The 15,113-nt window shown below is 32.2% G+C and overlaps 1 protein-coding gene across 1 annotated transcript; it reads right to left on the bottom strand.

Moving 5' to 3' along the window:
• Positions 1-887: 887 nt before the first annotated feature.
• Positions 888-9,320, bottom strand: LOC120339492 (uncharacterized). Its single transcript, XM_039407629.2, has 3 exons — positions 8,117-9,320; positions 2,146-2,873; positions 888-1,861 (listed from the first exon to the last, which is right to left on the bottom strand). The coding sequence occupies exons 1-3, from the start codon at positions 9,252-9,254 to the stop codon at positions 1,256-1,258; spliced, it is 2,472 nt and encodes an 823-aa protein (XP_039263563.2). The 5' UTR covers positions 9,255-9,320; the 3' UTR covers positions 888-1,255.
• Positions 9,321-15,113: the final 5,793 nt, after the last annotated feature.

Genomic DNA, 15,113 nt, shown 5'->3' with positions numbered 1-15,113 from the left:
AATAGCATTAATGATGAGAACGGCTGTGAATAATTATTTGTGATTTTCATGAGTTCCGGTCACTTCCAAACGGGTTGTTGCGACCTGTGCTTGATCAACTATTACAACCTTTCCTCGAGTATTTGAGACATATAAAAATATGCAGAAAAAATCAAAATGGTTTCTTTTATTTACATATATTTATATTGTAATACTGACCTATTTGTTTAATGTAAAAAAATCATAGTTATATTATCAGAGAAGTTAAATAACGTACCGGTTTTCATTTTACGTTTCGCCGCATCATGGGTTTTGCAACATTCTGGACTTTGGCTCATTGTTCGATATCATGACAAAAATATATTAGATCAATTGTGTAATAATTTTAAGGATACATTTATAAATCTCAACCAATCAAATTAGATTTTTAAATTTTGAGGATTGAAAATATTTATGTTTTTTTTTCATTTCGTTACTCCATCTTTGTTTTTTTATTTCCTGTTTTCTGCGAGATGATTTAATGAGTTGACAAAATCGTTTCACGAGTAGTTGTGCGAAGCTTGTGAAACCACAAAAAACCGTGTAGGAGATTCTAAACTCCATTAAAACAAATAAAATATGTATGGTAATGTATCAAGAATATACCACTTGTTTACATTGACAATATTTATATAATATTTTGGAAAATCAGGTATTTTTGCAATTTATTATTCTCGATTAATTTTGCTCAGAACCACACACTGGTGTTGAAGACATTTATTCTTTATGTTTTATTAAATCACCCTGATCCAGGTAACCGCGGTGGTAATCACTGTTCATCACGGTAATAACTTATATATTCTAATAGGAAACCGTCTGTTGGAAAATGAGCAGCCCAATAATTCATAACTACTACTGGTAATAATTTATAACTGTTAATATGCTGTATTATGTATTAATTCTGACTTTTCTTGTTTCCGAGAAGTGATGAAAAAATCATAAACAGTAGTTGTCTGTTGTGCTGTCTGGTCGCAGTTCTTTTGTAAATGTTAACTACTGAACCTATTTGCTCTCTACAAAAATATACGATATGAATCGTAACTATAATTCGTCGAAGTTGTATATCGTTCCTAGTCTTCCTTTTCTTTATGTAAAATGATTGATAAAATACGACGGCAGTCGACGTTTGGAACTTATAATTTCACAAAACACCCCTGAATACAACATATATAGAAAAACAATGTATAGTACAAACAATGTTGGTGAGAAAACGCGTGTTTATCCATTTCATGTATCTCTAATTTTCACCGTCTGAAGTCTTGCATTCCGTTTTGTAAAGTTTTCTTGGGACATCAGAATCGGACGCGGCTACGTCTTCTTCTGTGTTATCATGTCTGCTTTCGTCAATTGATTTTTTACTTTCCCGGTTAAAAGATTCCGACATTTTAACAATGGGAAGCTGTATGTTCAATGGTGAAACTTTTCGCTCGCTCGTAACGTTATATATCATAGCATTATCCGGCACATGGTTGGGACCAGGAACAGCTGAATGTGCCATCGGCCAAGGGAGGCCGCTTGGTTTTCCAACAAAGTGAAGTTGTGGTGGGAAGGGTGCACCGGGATGTATGACAGATCGCATTCTTGGATGGATCGGCATATGTTGGGGATGTGGGTGAGAAAACGATGCTGCCGTGGGGTTGGGGTGATGAGGCTGTAAATGGGGCTGTTGTTGAAGAGGATGAGAGTACGGATGAAAGTGACTCGATAAGGATCCGAACATTGATCCACCAGCCATGACTCCGGCCACTGCAGCCGCAGCGGACATCCCAATTCCAAGACCGTCAACATCGGTGGCGATTTGCCTTTTCCATTTGTTTCTTCTGTTTTGAAACCATATTTTGACCTGAAAGTTATAGGCATTTACAAATATTCTGATGGAAATGAAATGCTAAAGGTTCAGAAGTGAAAGTATATAGATATTTCCACACAAAGAAGATATTTTCAAGTGTTCCAATTTCAAATGTGTATATATAGAGTAAGCTTTGTAAGCCTAGATTTCAAGGGGTTATGGATAAGAAAACAAAATCTATGTCACTATATATAGACATCGGTTTTCTAGAATACCACAAAATTATTGGAAAATATTATCGATTACCGTACAAATTGACAATATCGAATTAAGTTTACCTGAGTTTCTGTCAGATTGAGATTCCTAGCTAAGCTGGCTCTTTCCGAACTGCTGAGATATCGTTTCATGTCAAACGTTGATTCAAGTTGGTATATTTGCGTACGAGAAAACACAGTTCTGGTTTTCTTCTTTCGAGGTTCACACGACGAAGACATCGAAGATGTCATAGGCGGCGATGTAGTTGGACTTCCTAAAGATTTCTCCGTCTTATTGTCCGCCTCGTCGAATGAATCGGCTGTTTTTTCTTCCATGTCAGAAAGTTTTTGATTCTGACTTAAAAATGAAGTGTTTTGTCGACCATTTTGATACGAATATGTGCTGGAAACGCGAGAGGTTTTTGAATACTCACTGTGATTATCAGTCATAAATCCACTCGCACGAGAATTAAATTTTGTGAAAGATTTCTTTAGATAGTCTGCGCCTCCATTAATAGGATTTGGTCGTCGAGGTGAAAACTTGTTGCAAATTTCCTCTGAAGTTATACCTTCAAGTCCAGGGTTTGGAGGACTTTTTGAAAATCCTTCACGACTTATTCCAGCAGAATGTATTGCATTCGTTTCTCCATTGCTTTTTGTTGAATTCACCGTACTGAAAGCTGACGAACAGGTTGAAATTTCGGAAGATGAAGTTGTGAAGATTTTTCTTTCCTTTTCGCCGTCCGATGTCCGTCTTGTCGCTAAGTTTCTTGATGGGAATTGATATTTTGAAGTCGTTGGTATGTCCCACACTAAAACAGAAATATTTCAAATCAAACTTGATTGTTTTTATAAATAATTGGAACAAAAAGAGTACATCAAACACAGAAATAAAACAATAATATTTTTAGAGTTTAGGCCTTGAAACTCATGGAACCGCAACCTATACATATTTGGGTCAAATGTCTGAAATAAAGTCCCTGACATTCCCGCCTTGAAAGGGTTGTGTACAAGCGGTAACTTGACGTACTAAGAAATTCATCATTTTAGAGATGCATGGCGATAAAATACACTTATATGTTTGTAACACATGCTGTTTCACTTTTTATTGCATTACTCAGTATTTATATCACTTCCATGCCCAAAAATATCTCAAAACTATGTTAAACATATGTAGTATGATGAATGTACCTCAAGCGTTTATTGCTCAATTTTATCAGGGCTGATGCATCAATGACTTTTAAATTTTATTCTTAGTAACAGTACAGTTTTTGTTAAAAAATTTCACTTTTGCCGTATTTGTTTAAAATTATTCGATCAAAAAAGTTGTCAAGTGGGCCATTACTCATATTTTCATTAAATGCTATTTACCAAACACAAAACCGGAAAAAATTACGCTATCGGTTCATTAGTTGCCCAAATCGGGATTAATGGGCAATTTATTCGCGAAATAGCCACAGTCGATTGAACTCGCCTCAGAAATCGTTGGACCGTTTTACTCGATTTTTATTTGAGCTTAAGTCGGAAAATTTCAATAAAACTTCAAAGGGAAATAAAGTCCATGGTTTTTTCAAATGATATATTGAGTCGTAATACGATATATATGGATAAATATGTCTGACAATCAAAGAGCTAAATTGGTCGTTTATTTTGTGCGGAAAAATTCATTTTGGGATAAGTATCAAAAGGGGTTGTGGCGCGGTACAACTTTGGCGTGTTTACGTGTCACTCAATATTCGCGCATGAATGATCTTGAATATGTACAAACATTGCATGTCTCACGTTAAATTTTTTTTTTTGCACTACCTTGTACGTACTTGCAAGGTCTCATTTCCAATACAAAGAAATATAAAAAGAAAAAAAAAATTTAAAATAAAATATGCTTCTCGCTTACAATATTCAATCATAAAAAATTGTAAAACGAACTTGGAAGCTGAATATTTTCTTACATCAGCTACAAAAACACGCCTGGGAAGGTAGTGGAAAACAAAAAATTATCCATCTTTTTAAATAGGATTCGTAAATTAGTTATAGAAACTGGTAAAAATAACATCCTGCTTGCTATTGTTGATTGCAATAAATTTCTTCATTATGGAGCGTTTAGAAACTGCCAATCTGTTTCGGTCGAAGCTCTTGTACTTACTCAAAAACAACTTGGAAAAATACTGAATTTTACTCTTTATTTAACAGTTTAATTTACACCAACTCTAGGTCATTAACCGTAATTACTTCACCGGTTGATTGTTTTATCTAAGAAAGTCAATTTCAGTTCAAAACTGCTTTGAAGATAGTTCTAGCGAAAACGTGCGTTTTTAAAATGAGTTTGTGAAGCCGCCAACAAATTGTCTGTTCATGTGGACTCTGTTTTTACGATTTTGAATGAAAACTTTACAATATAAGTAAGGCGTTCTTTCCTTATTTTCTAGAAATGCCATTTGGTATCGTGAAACATATTAGCGCTATCACGAGTTTTGCAACATCTCTGACCAAATTACAGAAGAAGAAAAACTGAATTTCATTTAGCAGAACATGATTTAAACAGTCTCTATAAATATACTATGTTCTAATTAATGATGATAATTTATAGTAATTTTTGCAAGGATACTTTTATAGCCCTTTTTTATCCTGCGAGAATGATAGCATTATCTATTCAAAAACTGTAAAAAATTTGAATTGTTACCCAAATTTAACACACACGTATAAATTCTCAGATTCCTAATCAGGTCTCGTCATCATTCAGATCCAGACGATGTTCAAATCATAAGTGGTCTCCGACATGTTCTGTCGACAAACTCTTCTATATGTTTACGCTAACACAATTTTCTAACCTTTTTTATAAAACCCCTTTTTTAGAGTTCAAACAACTTCACTTCTGGAAATACCAGATAAGTAAATTGCTTTTGACAACTACGCATATTATTCATTAACCACAAATATGTTTCATACTCTTTTTTTCCAACACCACCATTTTGTTTCATCTTTAGTGAGATTTGAATGTATTCCACCTTGACTGGACTGAAGTTCGTCAAAGTATGTAATTTTTGATATTTTCAAAGAATATCATTTTTACTATTATGAACTGTTTAACTGATGTGATTCATTATCTTTGTATATAATAATGTAGAGTTGTATATAGTCAGTCCCTGGTTTCGCCTTTCAAAATGCAGTTCATAACATTTGATTTAAGTTGCAATGATATTTATGTGAGAAGTATAGGAAGAGCATGCACAAACCAAGTTAAACGGTTAAACATGAGAAATGGAAGTATTATATAAAAGACAGTCTCACCCACAATTTAGCGACCGTTAGTAACCAAAGTTTATCAATTGGAAAAAATAAATAAATGATCTAGTACAACTCAATCCGAAGATTTGGGTCACAAATATATGATTACCCTACACAATTTCAATTTGATTTAAATTATTCAAATTCAAATTTAAACAATGCTAATTAGACGGGAATCACCTCAAATAGATAAATAAAAATATAGCTTACAGATGTCTTCATAAAGTTAGTGTAGCTTTTATATTTATCAAAGATATGAAATTAATTGAATTGCTTTAAAAAATAGACTTTTAGTCTGATAGGTTTTATACCATTATAGAAACCATTTTGTTTCATATATTCAAAATATATTTTCATTTAGTCATAAAATTTTGTTATTATTTTTTTTCTTCTAATTTCGTCCAAAAATCAATTAGAAGTTTTCATGTTCATGCATACTAGAGCGTTAAATCCAGGTAAAAGGGTTGGGCTGACTCTTTACATCATCTGAGCAAGTCTTTTGTAGTGATTTCTGTAATAGTTTCTCCCATCCGTACCCAAAATGGAGCGATTTTACGGCAATTTCACCCAATTTAAGGCCCGAGATCGAGCCGGACGACCGGTCAATTATAATTTCGATTGATGGGGGTTAGCGCGTGCGTGGTCGCCTAATGAGAAACAATTGCCCCACTTTACCCTTCTTGAGATTAGTCGATATTATCATGTTTGAGTGAATATTTTACTCTAAAAGGTTTCAAGCCGCTTTGTTTTGGTAAAAACTCGACCCGGACCGCCACCCGCGCTTAATTTTGCATGTCATCAAGCAATTGAAGCAAGCATTAAAAATGGTGAAAAATTTAACCAGCATTTAACCGAAATCTTTCCCTCTTTGAAGTCGCAATGTAGCCTCTGTACGAAGTATAAGATGTTGGTCTGTCGGGCAATCTAGTGCGGACAATCGACAGTGGAAGTTCGACAGAAGACAATTGATCTAAGTTACTACGACGAAACGACGAAGATTGATATATTTATTCATTTTTTTGAAGCATGCACAAAGTAAACTGATTTTTAGTTTGGGTTGATGACATTCAATCATAGTTCAACTGTTTCCGTGTCTATTAGAGATATATTGACTCAAAGCTTCAAAGGCGACCTCTAATGCGAATTAATCCCCGAAAATGAGCGGGTTTAGTTGTCTCGTCCTTTGAGGTTTGAATGCCCTTATTAAATTAAAGTAACCCATTTATTTGGCAAACCGCTCAAAAAAATTTTAAGTGCGCAATCATTTTCTTAGATATTTTGGACCTGAATAAAATTAAGTTGCAAAACTGATTATTCTCGGCAAATATTTCATAAACCCACTTTAAAGAGCTTCAATATTTTACATGCATTATTATAACAAGAAATAATAAAAAACTAATTTTTACCATTTCAAATTCTCTATTTAAATTTACTCCCCTTTCATTTTACCTAATTCCCATTCATTTCTCAAGTTTTTGAATTCAGATTTCAAATATAGAATAAAAAATATTTTGGAAAAAATATTGCATATGAGAGAATAAACTCGAAAGCAGCTTGTGGTTATACAAATGCACTCAAACTAAATACAACCCATTGTTATTATCCATTCTTAGTAGAGAAAGAACACATTACAGAAGTGACTTTTTGTGCTGTTATACTTATATATAAAGTTTCAAAATTACTTGTGATCATAAAAGTTTAAGTCTTCTAAAAGTTTTGTTTGTTGTAGACGTTGTTAATGAAACAGATTTTACATCAATATATAATGTTTTGTTTATATACAACACATAGAACAATATTAAAACAAAATTTAAATACATAACTTAAAATTGAAAACCCATGAATACAAATTTAAGTTTTTAATTATTTGAATTTTTGATCAAATGATAAAATATGACAGCAACATACACTTGTTTGAGAGCATGTCAAATATCTTTGCGTTTGTAAAAATGGACAAAATCGTTTGATCAACAGTCGAGTGCGATTCATTGCTCATGTTCGACTGTGCGGAATGTCAGAATATGATAAAAGAGCATTCATTGATAAATATTAAAATTTTGTTCGCCCGCGCGCTAATTTCACATTTCCAATTTCTCTTTTTCCGATAAATGCCAATTTGTAAAAAGGATATGACTAATAAACATTTTTTTAGCGTATCATTGATTTTTACAAAATTGTCAAAGTGTAAATCGTTTAGGTCATATGTTGGTCTACTCCATTTTGCTCAAAAGGTTAATTTTATGTCAAACCTAACCCACAAAATCACTAGTCTTTGTATTTTTCTTCTGAAGCAGCAAGTATAGGGTTATTAGAAAAAAATACCGCGGAAAAAAATCTTCTAACATTTAGATTTTTTTTTAAAGTAAAATCGACTCTGCATCCAATTTGTATTCATCAAAATTAATTTAATCGGAATTTTTTATTGAAGATGCTGCAATGGACTATTGACACTGAATTTTTCAAATTACTCTTTCAGCAGAGTTGTTTTAGAAGGTGACTAAAAGAATAAAATTTAAAAAGAATTTCTACTTATTGCTTTTTTCAGTATGCAAGCTGAATTTGTCAACTTGGAATTTTGAAAATTTTATATAAAATTGAATGAGTAAATTTTGGTAAAAAAAACTTTCATGCCAGCACTTTCGTAGAAAAAAAAATATTATATAATAAAAAAAAATAGAGCAATTTTATAAATATATCTATGTTAAGCGAAAAATTTATTGAATTCTAGGGAAAACATATTACTGGAAAACAGTCGATCTAAGTTACATACCTGGTTTACGCTGAATGTTTTCCATAGAATTTCTATCTTCATGTGTTTGAGACGTTCTTCTACTTTCTAAAGATTCTGAAAACTGGTGATTTTCTGCTGCTTCTTCACCTGAGAGTTTTGGTTGTGCAGAACCTAATAGACTCAGTCCTCCAAAGTTTGGGCGAGCATCTTTCGCCCAAATTTGCTGCAACAATGCGGTTGAATTCGCTATTTTTCGTTGCTGAAAATTTCTTTGTTGTTGTTGCTGTTGTTGTTGTAAATAAAAAGCTTGCAATGGATTTCGACATCTACTTTGAAGATACAAATTTCTGGCTCGATACGGATATGGATGAGTCAATCCGGAAGCAACTCCGGGTCTGTGATTGAGCAACAGTTCCTGCCACATTCGCAGGTTTGCTTCATCCGATCTTACTGAACCAGCAGCCAAAGCTGCTTCTCCATAATACCCGTATAAAGCACTGGCCCAATTGTTCACATGTTCTTGGCCTGGAACTTCCAATCCTCCATTAAGTTTTGAGAGGTATAATGCTTTGGCGTATTTGTCGTTTTCGGCGTCGCGCATATCTACTAATGATTTTGGTGGAATTAGAGTATTTTCATGCTTCTTATACTCATGGCTCCCATCTTTGAGAGATGGAGAAAGAGAATTGAGATAGTTGATCTTAGTAAGATTGTACTCTGACATTTGTTGTCCTAGCATTCCTGCAAAACATTTGACTTTTGCGATTTTTCTTGCAATTTCGTCCTCATTTTCATTGTTGGGTACAGTTTTGTCCATAATGTTTTTTACGTTTTGCTCTTGTTCCGTCGTAGGAGATGAAATATACTTTTTGTATTGATCTTTGTTTAATTTTTGTAATTCTTGTTTCTGCATTCCCAAAATCGAAGCTATAGAGAATTTCCCTTTCATCATCACGTGATTCGGAAATCCATTGACGTCATCTTTATCGTCACTTTCACCCGGCTCGTCAGTTGTGGTGTGAGATGCATTCCCCCCTTGGGAACCTCTGTCCTCGGAGTTGGTGTCTGACATTTGCCCCGGTGAAGGGTCTTCAAATTCAATGACACTATTTTTACGACAAAAATTGTTAGTCTTTTCGTCTTCACGTATTTCTTTTTGTATCATTTGCGACTCCATTCGATTTTCCTTCCCTATTACAATATTGAATTTTGACAATTGATCACAGGCACAAGGAAAAGCAATGTGTAAAATTATCTTTAAAATTTAGTTTTCTAATCACATAGATTTACTAATATGATAAAAAGAAATATTATAATAAGATCCCTGCAACTTAACTATATGTTCGATGCTAGGTTTTTCATTTTAATGATGTGGTGTGAAGAAACTAAAAATTATTTTAGCTATTTCAATTCTGTACATTTTTAAGTTATTCATTACATATATCAGAGTTGCAAATTGACAGGTCTGAATGACGATAATGAGCAAAACATGATCTATTTTGTGTAATACATCACATACTTTTACAAATATAACATTCGAAATTTAATTGATCGAGTCAATCAGGATCCATTCCTAGTTTAGAGGTTCCAGTATATAATTTTCAATTTAGAATCAAACTCGATTTATCCAAAAGTCAACAAAAATAATTCTAATACGATAGAAGTAATTGATGTGAGCTCATTAATAAAAAAAAAATTTTCAAATTGTTTTCATTTTTATTTTCCTGAAAACGGGCAAATGATTGAAAAAAGTCATGGTTGGCAGAGGTCTTGAATTCTGGTTGATATATCTAGTTTCAAAATCTCATACCTAACCTAAGAAATATTAACAAATTCATTTTATAAAGTCACATTAATAAATATTTATTCGCCCGCGTTACAAATATAGATATGATAAGGGACTCGAGCAACCAAAAAGAAAATGGCCGGCCCGGCATATCCAAGATTTCAATTCTTGATGGCCGCTTAAAAGACTATTTGAACCCGCTAAATTTCATGTCAGCGTCGTCGTAAATGGAACGAAATGTTGAGCTTTGGCCTTTTTAAATTTGTATACCAATAAAAATACATAAAGTTCGGTTATTCGGAAATTGGTTCCGAATAAACTTTCTAATTTAAAGCAAATTGCTTGGTGTCTGTTTTTAAGATGACAAAACTCATGTGATAATGATTACTGGATTTTCATCTAATTTAGAATATCCCTGAAAAAACATGCATTTTAGTAACAGTTTTAATAAGTTATGTTTTCAACAAAATACTCGCTTTACATGAAACGTTTTATTTTCTTTACTCTATTTTAAATTTCATTAAGAAGTTATGTCTTGCACAAAAAGGTTTTACTTTGTTGAACTAATATGCATTAATTTTGGATAAAGTATTTCTGCGCATCACGACTTTAAACGAAGTTGATATTTCAAGCTAAATTTCTCATAAAAATTGGCAACAACGGAACAAATTATATATATTTGAATTGTTTCAGAAAATTTTTCAAACGATTGATACAATAATAATGAATTACCCAAAGAAACACACGACTTCATACTAGTCACACCCGAAGTTAAAAACTGTAATTAATTATTGAAACAATATTTATTTATAATACAAAGACACTCTTCGATTATTAACTAAACTTATGGTAGAAATCAACTAAAATTTGACAAAAACCTACATACGAACCTGTTCTCATTACATATATACCACTTTCTTACCCCCGGTTGTAAATACTCATATACTTTATATTTTGCAATATTGTATTGATTAATATTCTCCTGATAGTCTCATGAAGTATGCTACGTTCGCCGAAAAAAACTCATTTTTAGTAAGGATGATTTTTGATTTATATTGATATGATAGATGAATATTTAGTAGCTTTGATCGACTTTTGTTGACCGGTATAATCTTCAATACGATGAAACCGCAAAAAATTAGTTGGAAATATTCAATGAATATAGTTGACCGAGGGGTAGCCAATAGAGAAACTTTTTTTTTTACGAATTTAATTAACGTAATTTCATAAATGGAATATGTACAACTTTAATACTTTGTTTTATTTGATCATATATATCGGAAAAAGTAATTGTATTTTCAGAAAATACAAAAATGACAGAAATACCTAGTTTAAACTTTAGTTTTGATATAATAAAATAATATAATTTGTATGAAATATTTTATATATTACTAGATCCAGTTGGAATTTAGTAATTCAAAATATAATCAAGTTAAAATGTATACATACAATTATTACATCAAAAATACATTAATTGCAGGGTAATGTCGCTATAACTCGTCTATGATTAAATAATCAAATCAAATTTTCAACTGGAAACATGAAACATTTTCATGAAAACAAATTAATTTATCTGCTGGTTTCTTCAGACTGCGTCATAAACTAACTCAATCTCGGTTCCAACACTTTTTTTTTCAACTTCCATTAAACTCTTTTAAAAAAAACATATGTATAAATTAATATATATATATCTGTTCAAATCTTTTAGTGATAATGACGAAAACTTTTACCCTTGAAAAGCTTAATTTCTCAAAATCATATAGAAGTATTGCCCACTGACAGAATCACCCAGCTTTGGGGAGAGAAGTTGAGCGTATGACGAAATCGACTTTTCAAGTGGAAATCTTATAATACAAAAGGTTATGTATACACAAAATATTTTTTCCTTCCACGAATCTTCCATCTACCCTCTCTTTTTTCAAAAACCAATCAATATCTGCCTTTTTAATATTATATCGAATTCGATTTTCTCATTATCGCCATTTTAGTATATTTCAATTACCTAAAGACCTGTTATTCATACCATATTACTAAAGATCGACCAAAACAGTATATAGACTAATTAAATAACTTAACATGGATCAAACGTAAATCAAAGCTAGATTGAGTATTTTAAGTGTGGGCCATATTTGTCCCATACTAGATCGAATGTGGAATAATAACAATATATCAACATACTCCTTTCGGTACAAATACTTCGTAAATGGTGTAAACGCATCTGCTACGCGTGTCGGTGGTGTTGCTTCTCTACTTGCGAAAATTGAAAAAAATCGACATCGGAACTTCGCGGCAGATTACCGGGAAAATTTGAAAGTCGTAAATGTGATATATACAATATGGTACCCATTCAATATTTGGAATGGTAATTACCTAAAGTAAAATGCAATAAAATAAATGTGAAGGATGCAAATTTCCCATATTATTTTTGAATTGATAAATTGAGTTGGGTTGAAACAGAAGCGTGAGAATTTCTAAGAATTTGCTGCACGTATAGTAAAAGCATTTTGGGAATTACGCAATCCAGTCATTCTCCTGAAAAGAAGAGGAATAAAAAATGGATAGTTCAACACATATTTCAATACGTATTTTACTTTTCCCTATGTTAAGTTTGAGTCGCCATTATTTGATAATTCTCTTTGTTGTTTTAAATTGTTTTAAATTCTGTATATCCGTGGAGTCCGTATTTCCACAATTAAAAATATTTTAAATTTCAAACAAGTTCAATCTATCCAAAATATTCGTTTATATTGGCGATGTGGCAGATCTGTTAGGTAAGCGATCGTCGTATTTTAGCATGGCAAAAAATCTCTTTTGTTGCGTCATGTATGCTATATACTCATGCACATGCGGGTTTATGTGCTCAATTCTATTATTATCATTAACTAATCTATAATCTAATATGAAGGGCTATTATAACACTATCAAAGTCAATTAATCATGAACGGTGATTTATGATTAGATAATATGCAAATATCTTTCATAAATGGAAATTTCAAATTCATTTAAACAAAATATTGAAGACTACTGTAAAATAATTGTATGATATCTAATACACATAAAAAAATATTAATTGTGTTTATATATTTGTTATAGAACGGTAATGGTTGAAAATAGACCATTTTTTTTTTGAATAATAACGGATTTTTATATAAATATGGAACAACGGAAAGTTTCTGAATTTTTGTATTTTTTGCGTCAAACATATTTATTTTGCGTTTGAGATTGTGGACAATAATTTTATGTATATTTATCTTTTTATTTTATTGAATATAGTGAAAAAAAGCAACGCGCGGTTTTTAAATAGCATCATATCTCAAAGAAATTTTCCCAGTTATAGTTATAATGAGACAATATACAAAAAATGAAGTGTGAAAATCAAAATTAAAAACAATGCTAGAAGTTACACTCGCGCTTCAAAAATGCCAAAATGTTTTTTCCTGTAACATCGCTAAAAATCTCCGATTTCGACAATAATGCCCAGTATTGATTCTTGTTGTAATCGCATCGTCGAAAAATTTCTTTCCCTTGATTTAATATTCATGTTAATGATTTTACGGGGCTTCAACAAATCAGCAAAATGCGTGTCCATTATCTTTTCCCTCGTTGATACAATGTTTTATAAATAAGGCATTTAAGGAGCACTGAATTAATTAACCCTTTCTTGTCAAGACAATTAAAACCTTTGTCAGATTACAACAAATCAATTCTCATCGGTAACCACAGGGTTGATCCACATCAAACATTTGCCACTGCAAAGAGTGTATACTAGTTTAGGATTCCGATACGTCACAATGGGTCGCGGTCAATTAGGAGACAATTATCCAAGACATATGGTGCATGGTAATCGACTAAATTCGACAAGGTATGTTGAGTAAGTATAATATAATAATTTCAACTTATTTCTCGTTTTTATGTGACGCACAGGACAACCGTCCATGTAATTAAACAGAGCTCTATCTATGCATGGCCAAGCGTCTATAAGCCTCGCTCAGATTCCATACTAAAATACAAAAACCGATAAAGGATGGTGAAACGAAATTCCTTGAAAACACGAATAGCGTGAAAATGTTTGGAACTTCTATATAACTTTCTTAATTTTATACTTGTGTTTAACAATACATTTTGGCTTCAAAAAACCCAAACACATCAATTTTATTATGTTTTAATAAAGTTTTAATTCCGTTCCATAATACGTAATTAAGTATTATTATTTTTAAATTCACTCAAAATTTAATTCTTAGCATCTTTTCCCAACGTAATGATAATGAATACCAGCCTATGTCATAGCGCAGTTCGGAGCGATCAAAAAGTAATGTTTTGAGACAAAAAGTTTTTTCTGACTACTTTATTGTTTACTTGCCATATAGATTTGTGTGGACGAAAAACAAATTCTACTTTTCGCTCAACATGGATCGTTTGATTTATTATGCTACAGTTGACAAGCTTGACATGATCTTAGTCGGAATGTGAACCCGGTAAGTTCAAACCTCCAATGTCAATGTAAAACCAATCAATTGTTAATGGCACTCCCGAAGTATGTGCACCAGGATGGCGCACAACCTGAACCCTAACCTGGTACACATACTATGTTCAGGTTGTGCGCCATCTTGGTGCACATACTTCGGGAGCTCCGTTAATCACTCTATTAAATCGTTTCACACAAGCCCAAGTGAATTTTACGTTTTTTTAACTATTCTTGAAGTCAAGTACGGCCCTACCAGAACCAACAATATATTGATAATTTGATTTATTAGTATAATTATTTAATACATTCACTAAAACGTTATAAATAGGAGATACAAGAGCACTCAAAGAACCATATTTTAATTACCTTTTAAATAGTGGCATATTGTCGATTTCTCACACCACCAAGCTGCTTCCCCGTAGAGGAAAATAAACAAATTAAATATTCACTCTGAAATTATGGCCGATATCCACTGGGAGTTGAAAAATTATCAATTAATGTTCTTCACTCCTCGTATAGTTTTAATGGTAATGCTGCGGTATTAGCGAAGGTTAACTAATTTGCGACTCCAATTTCTTGATTTTAACAATTTAAATTCGTTACTGCTCTTTACAAAAACTCATTTTTCTGGAATGGTATGAGTTTTTTTTCAAAAAGGTTTGATTATACAAACCTGCATTAACATTTTTGGCTGTAAATATAGCGAGTTGAAGCTTAAACTTTTTTCGTGATCTTTTTCACCACTATAGGTATATTTATCTGGTTGTTTACAGGGGATCTGCATT

This window comes from Styela clava, chromosome 9, assembly GCF_964204865.1.
Source record: "Styela clava chromosome 9, kaStyClav1.hap1.2, whole genome shotgun sequence".
NCBI classification, from domain to species: Eukaryota; Metazoa; Chordata; class Ascidiacea; order Stolidobranchia; family Styelidae; genus Styela; species Styela clava.
The sequence above is the reverse complement of the archived record's forward strand: the minus strand, read 5'-3'. Positions and strand labels throughout refer to the sequence as shown.

Coding starts and splice junctions, on each gene's coding strand:
- LOC120339492 (XM_039407629.2), bottom strand. CDS start 9,254: ATGGAGTCGCAAATGATACAAAAAGAAATACGTGAAGACGAAAAGACT. Junction 2,874..8,116: donor AAACATTCAGCGTAAACCAG/GTATGTAACTTA, acceptor TTTCTGTTTTAG/TGTGGGACATACCAACGACT. Junction 1,862..2,145: donor TCAATCTGACAGAAACTCAG/GTAAACTTAATT, acceptor TATAACTTTCAG/GTCAAAATATGGTTTCAAAA.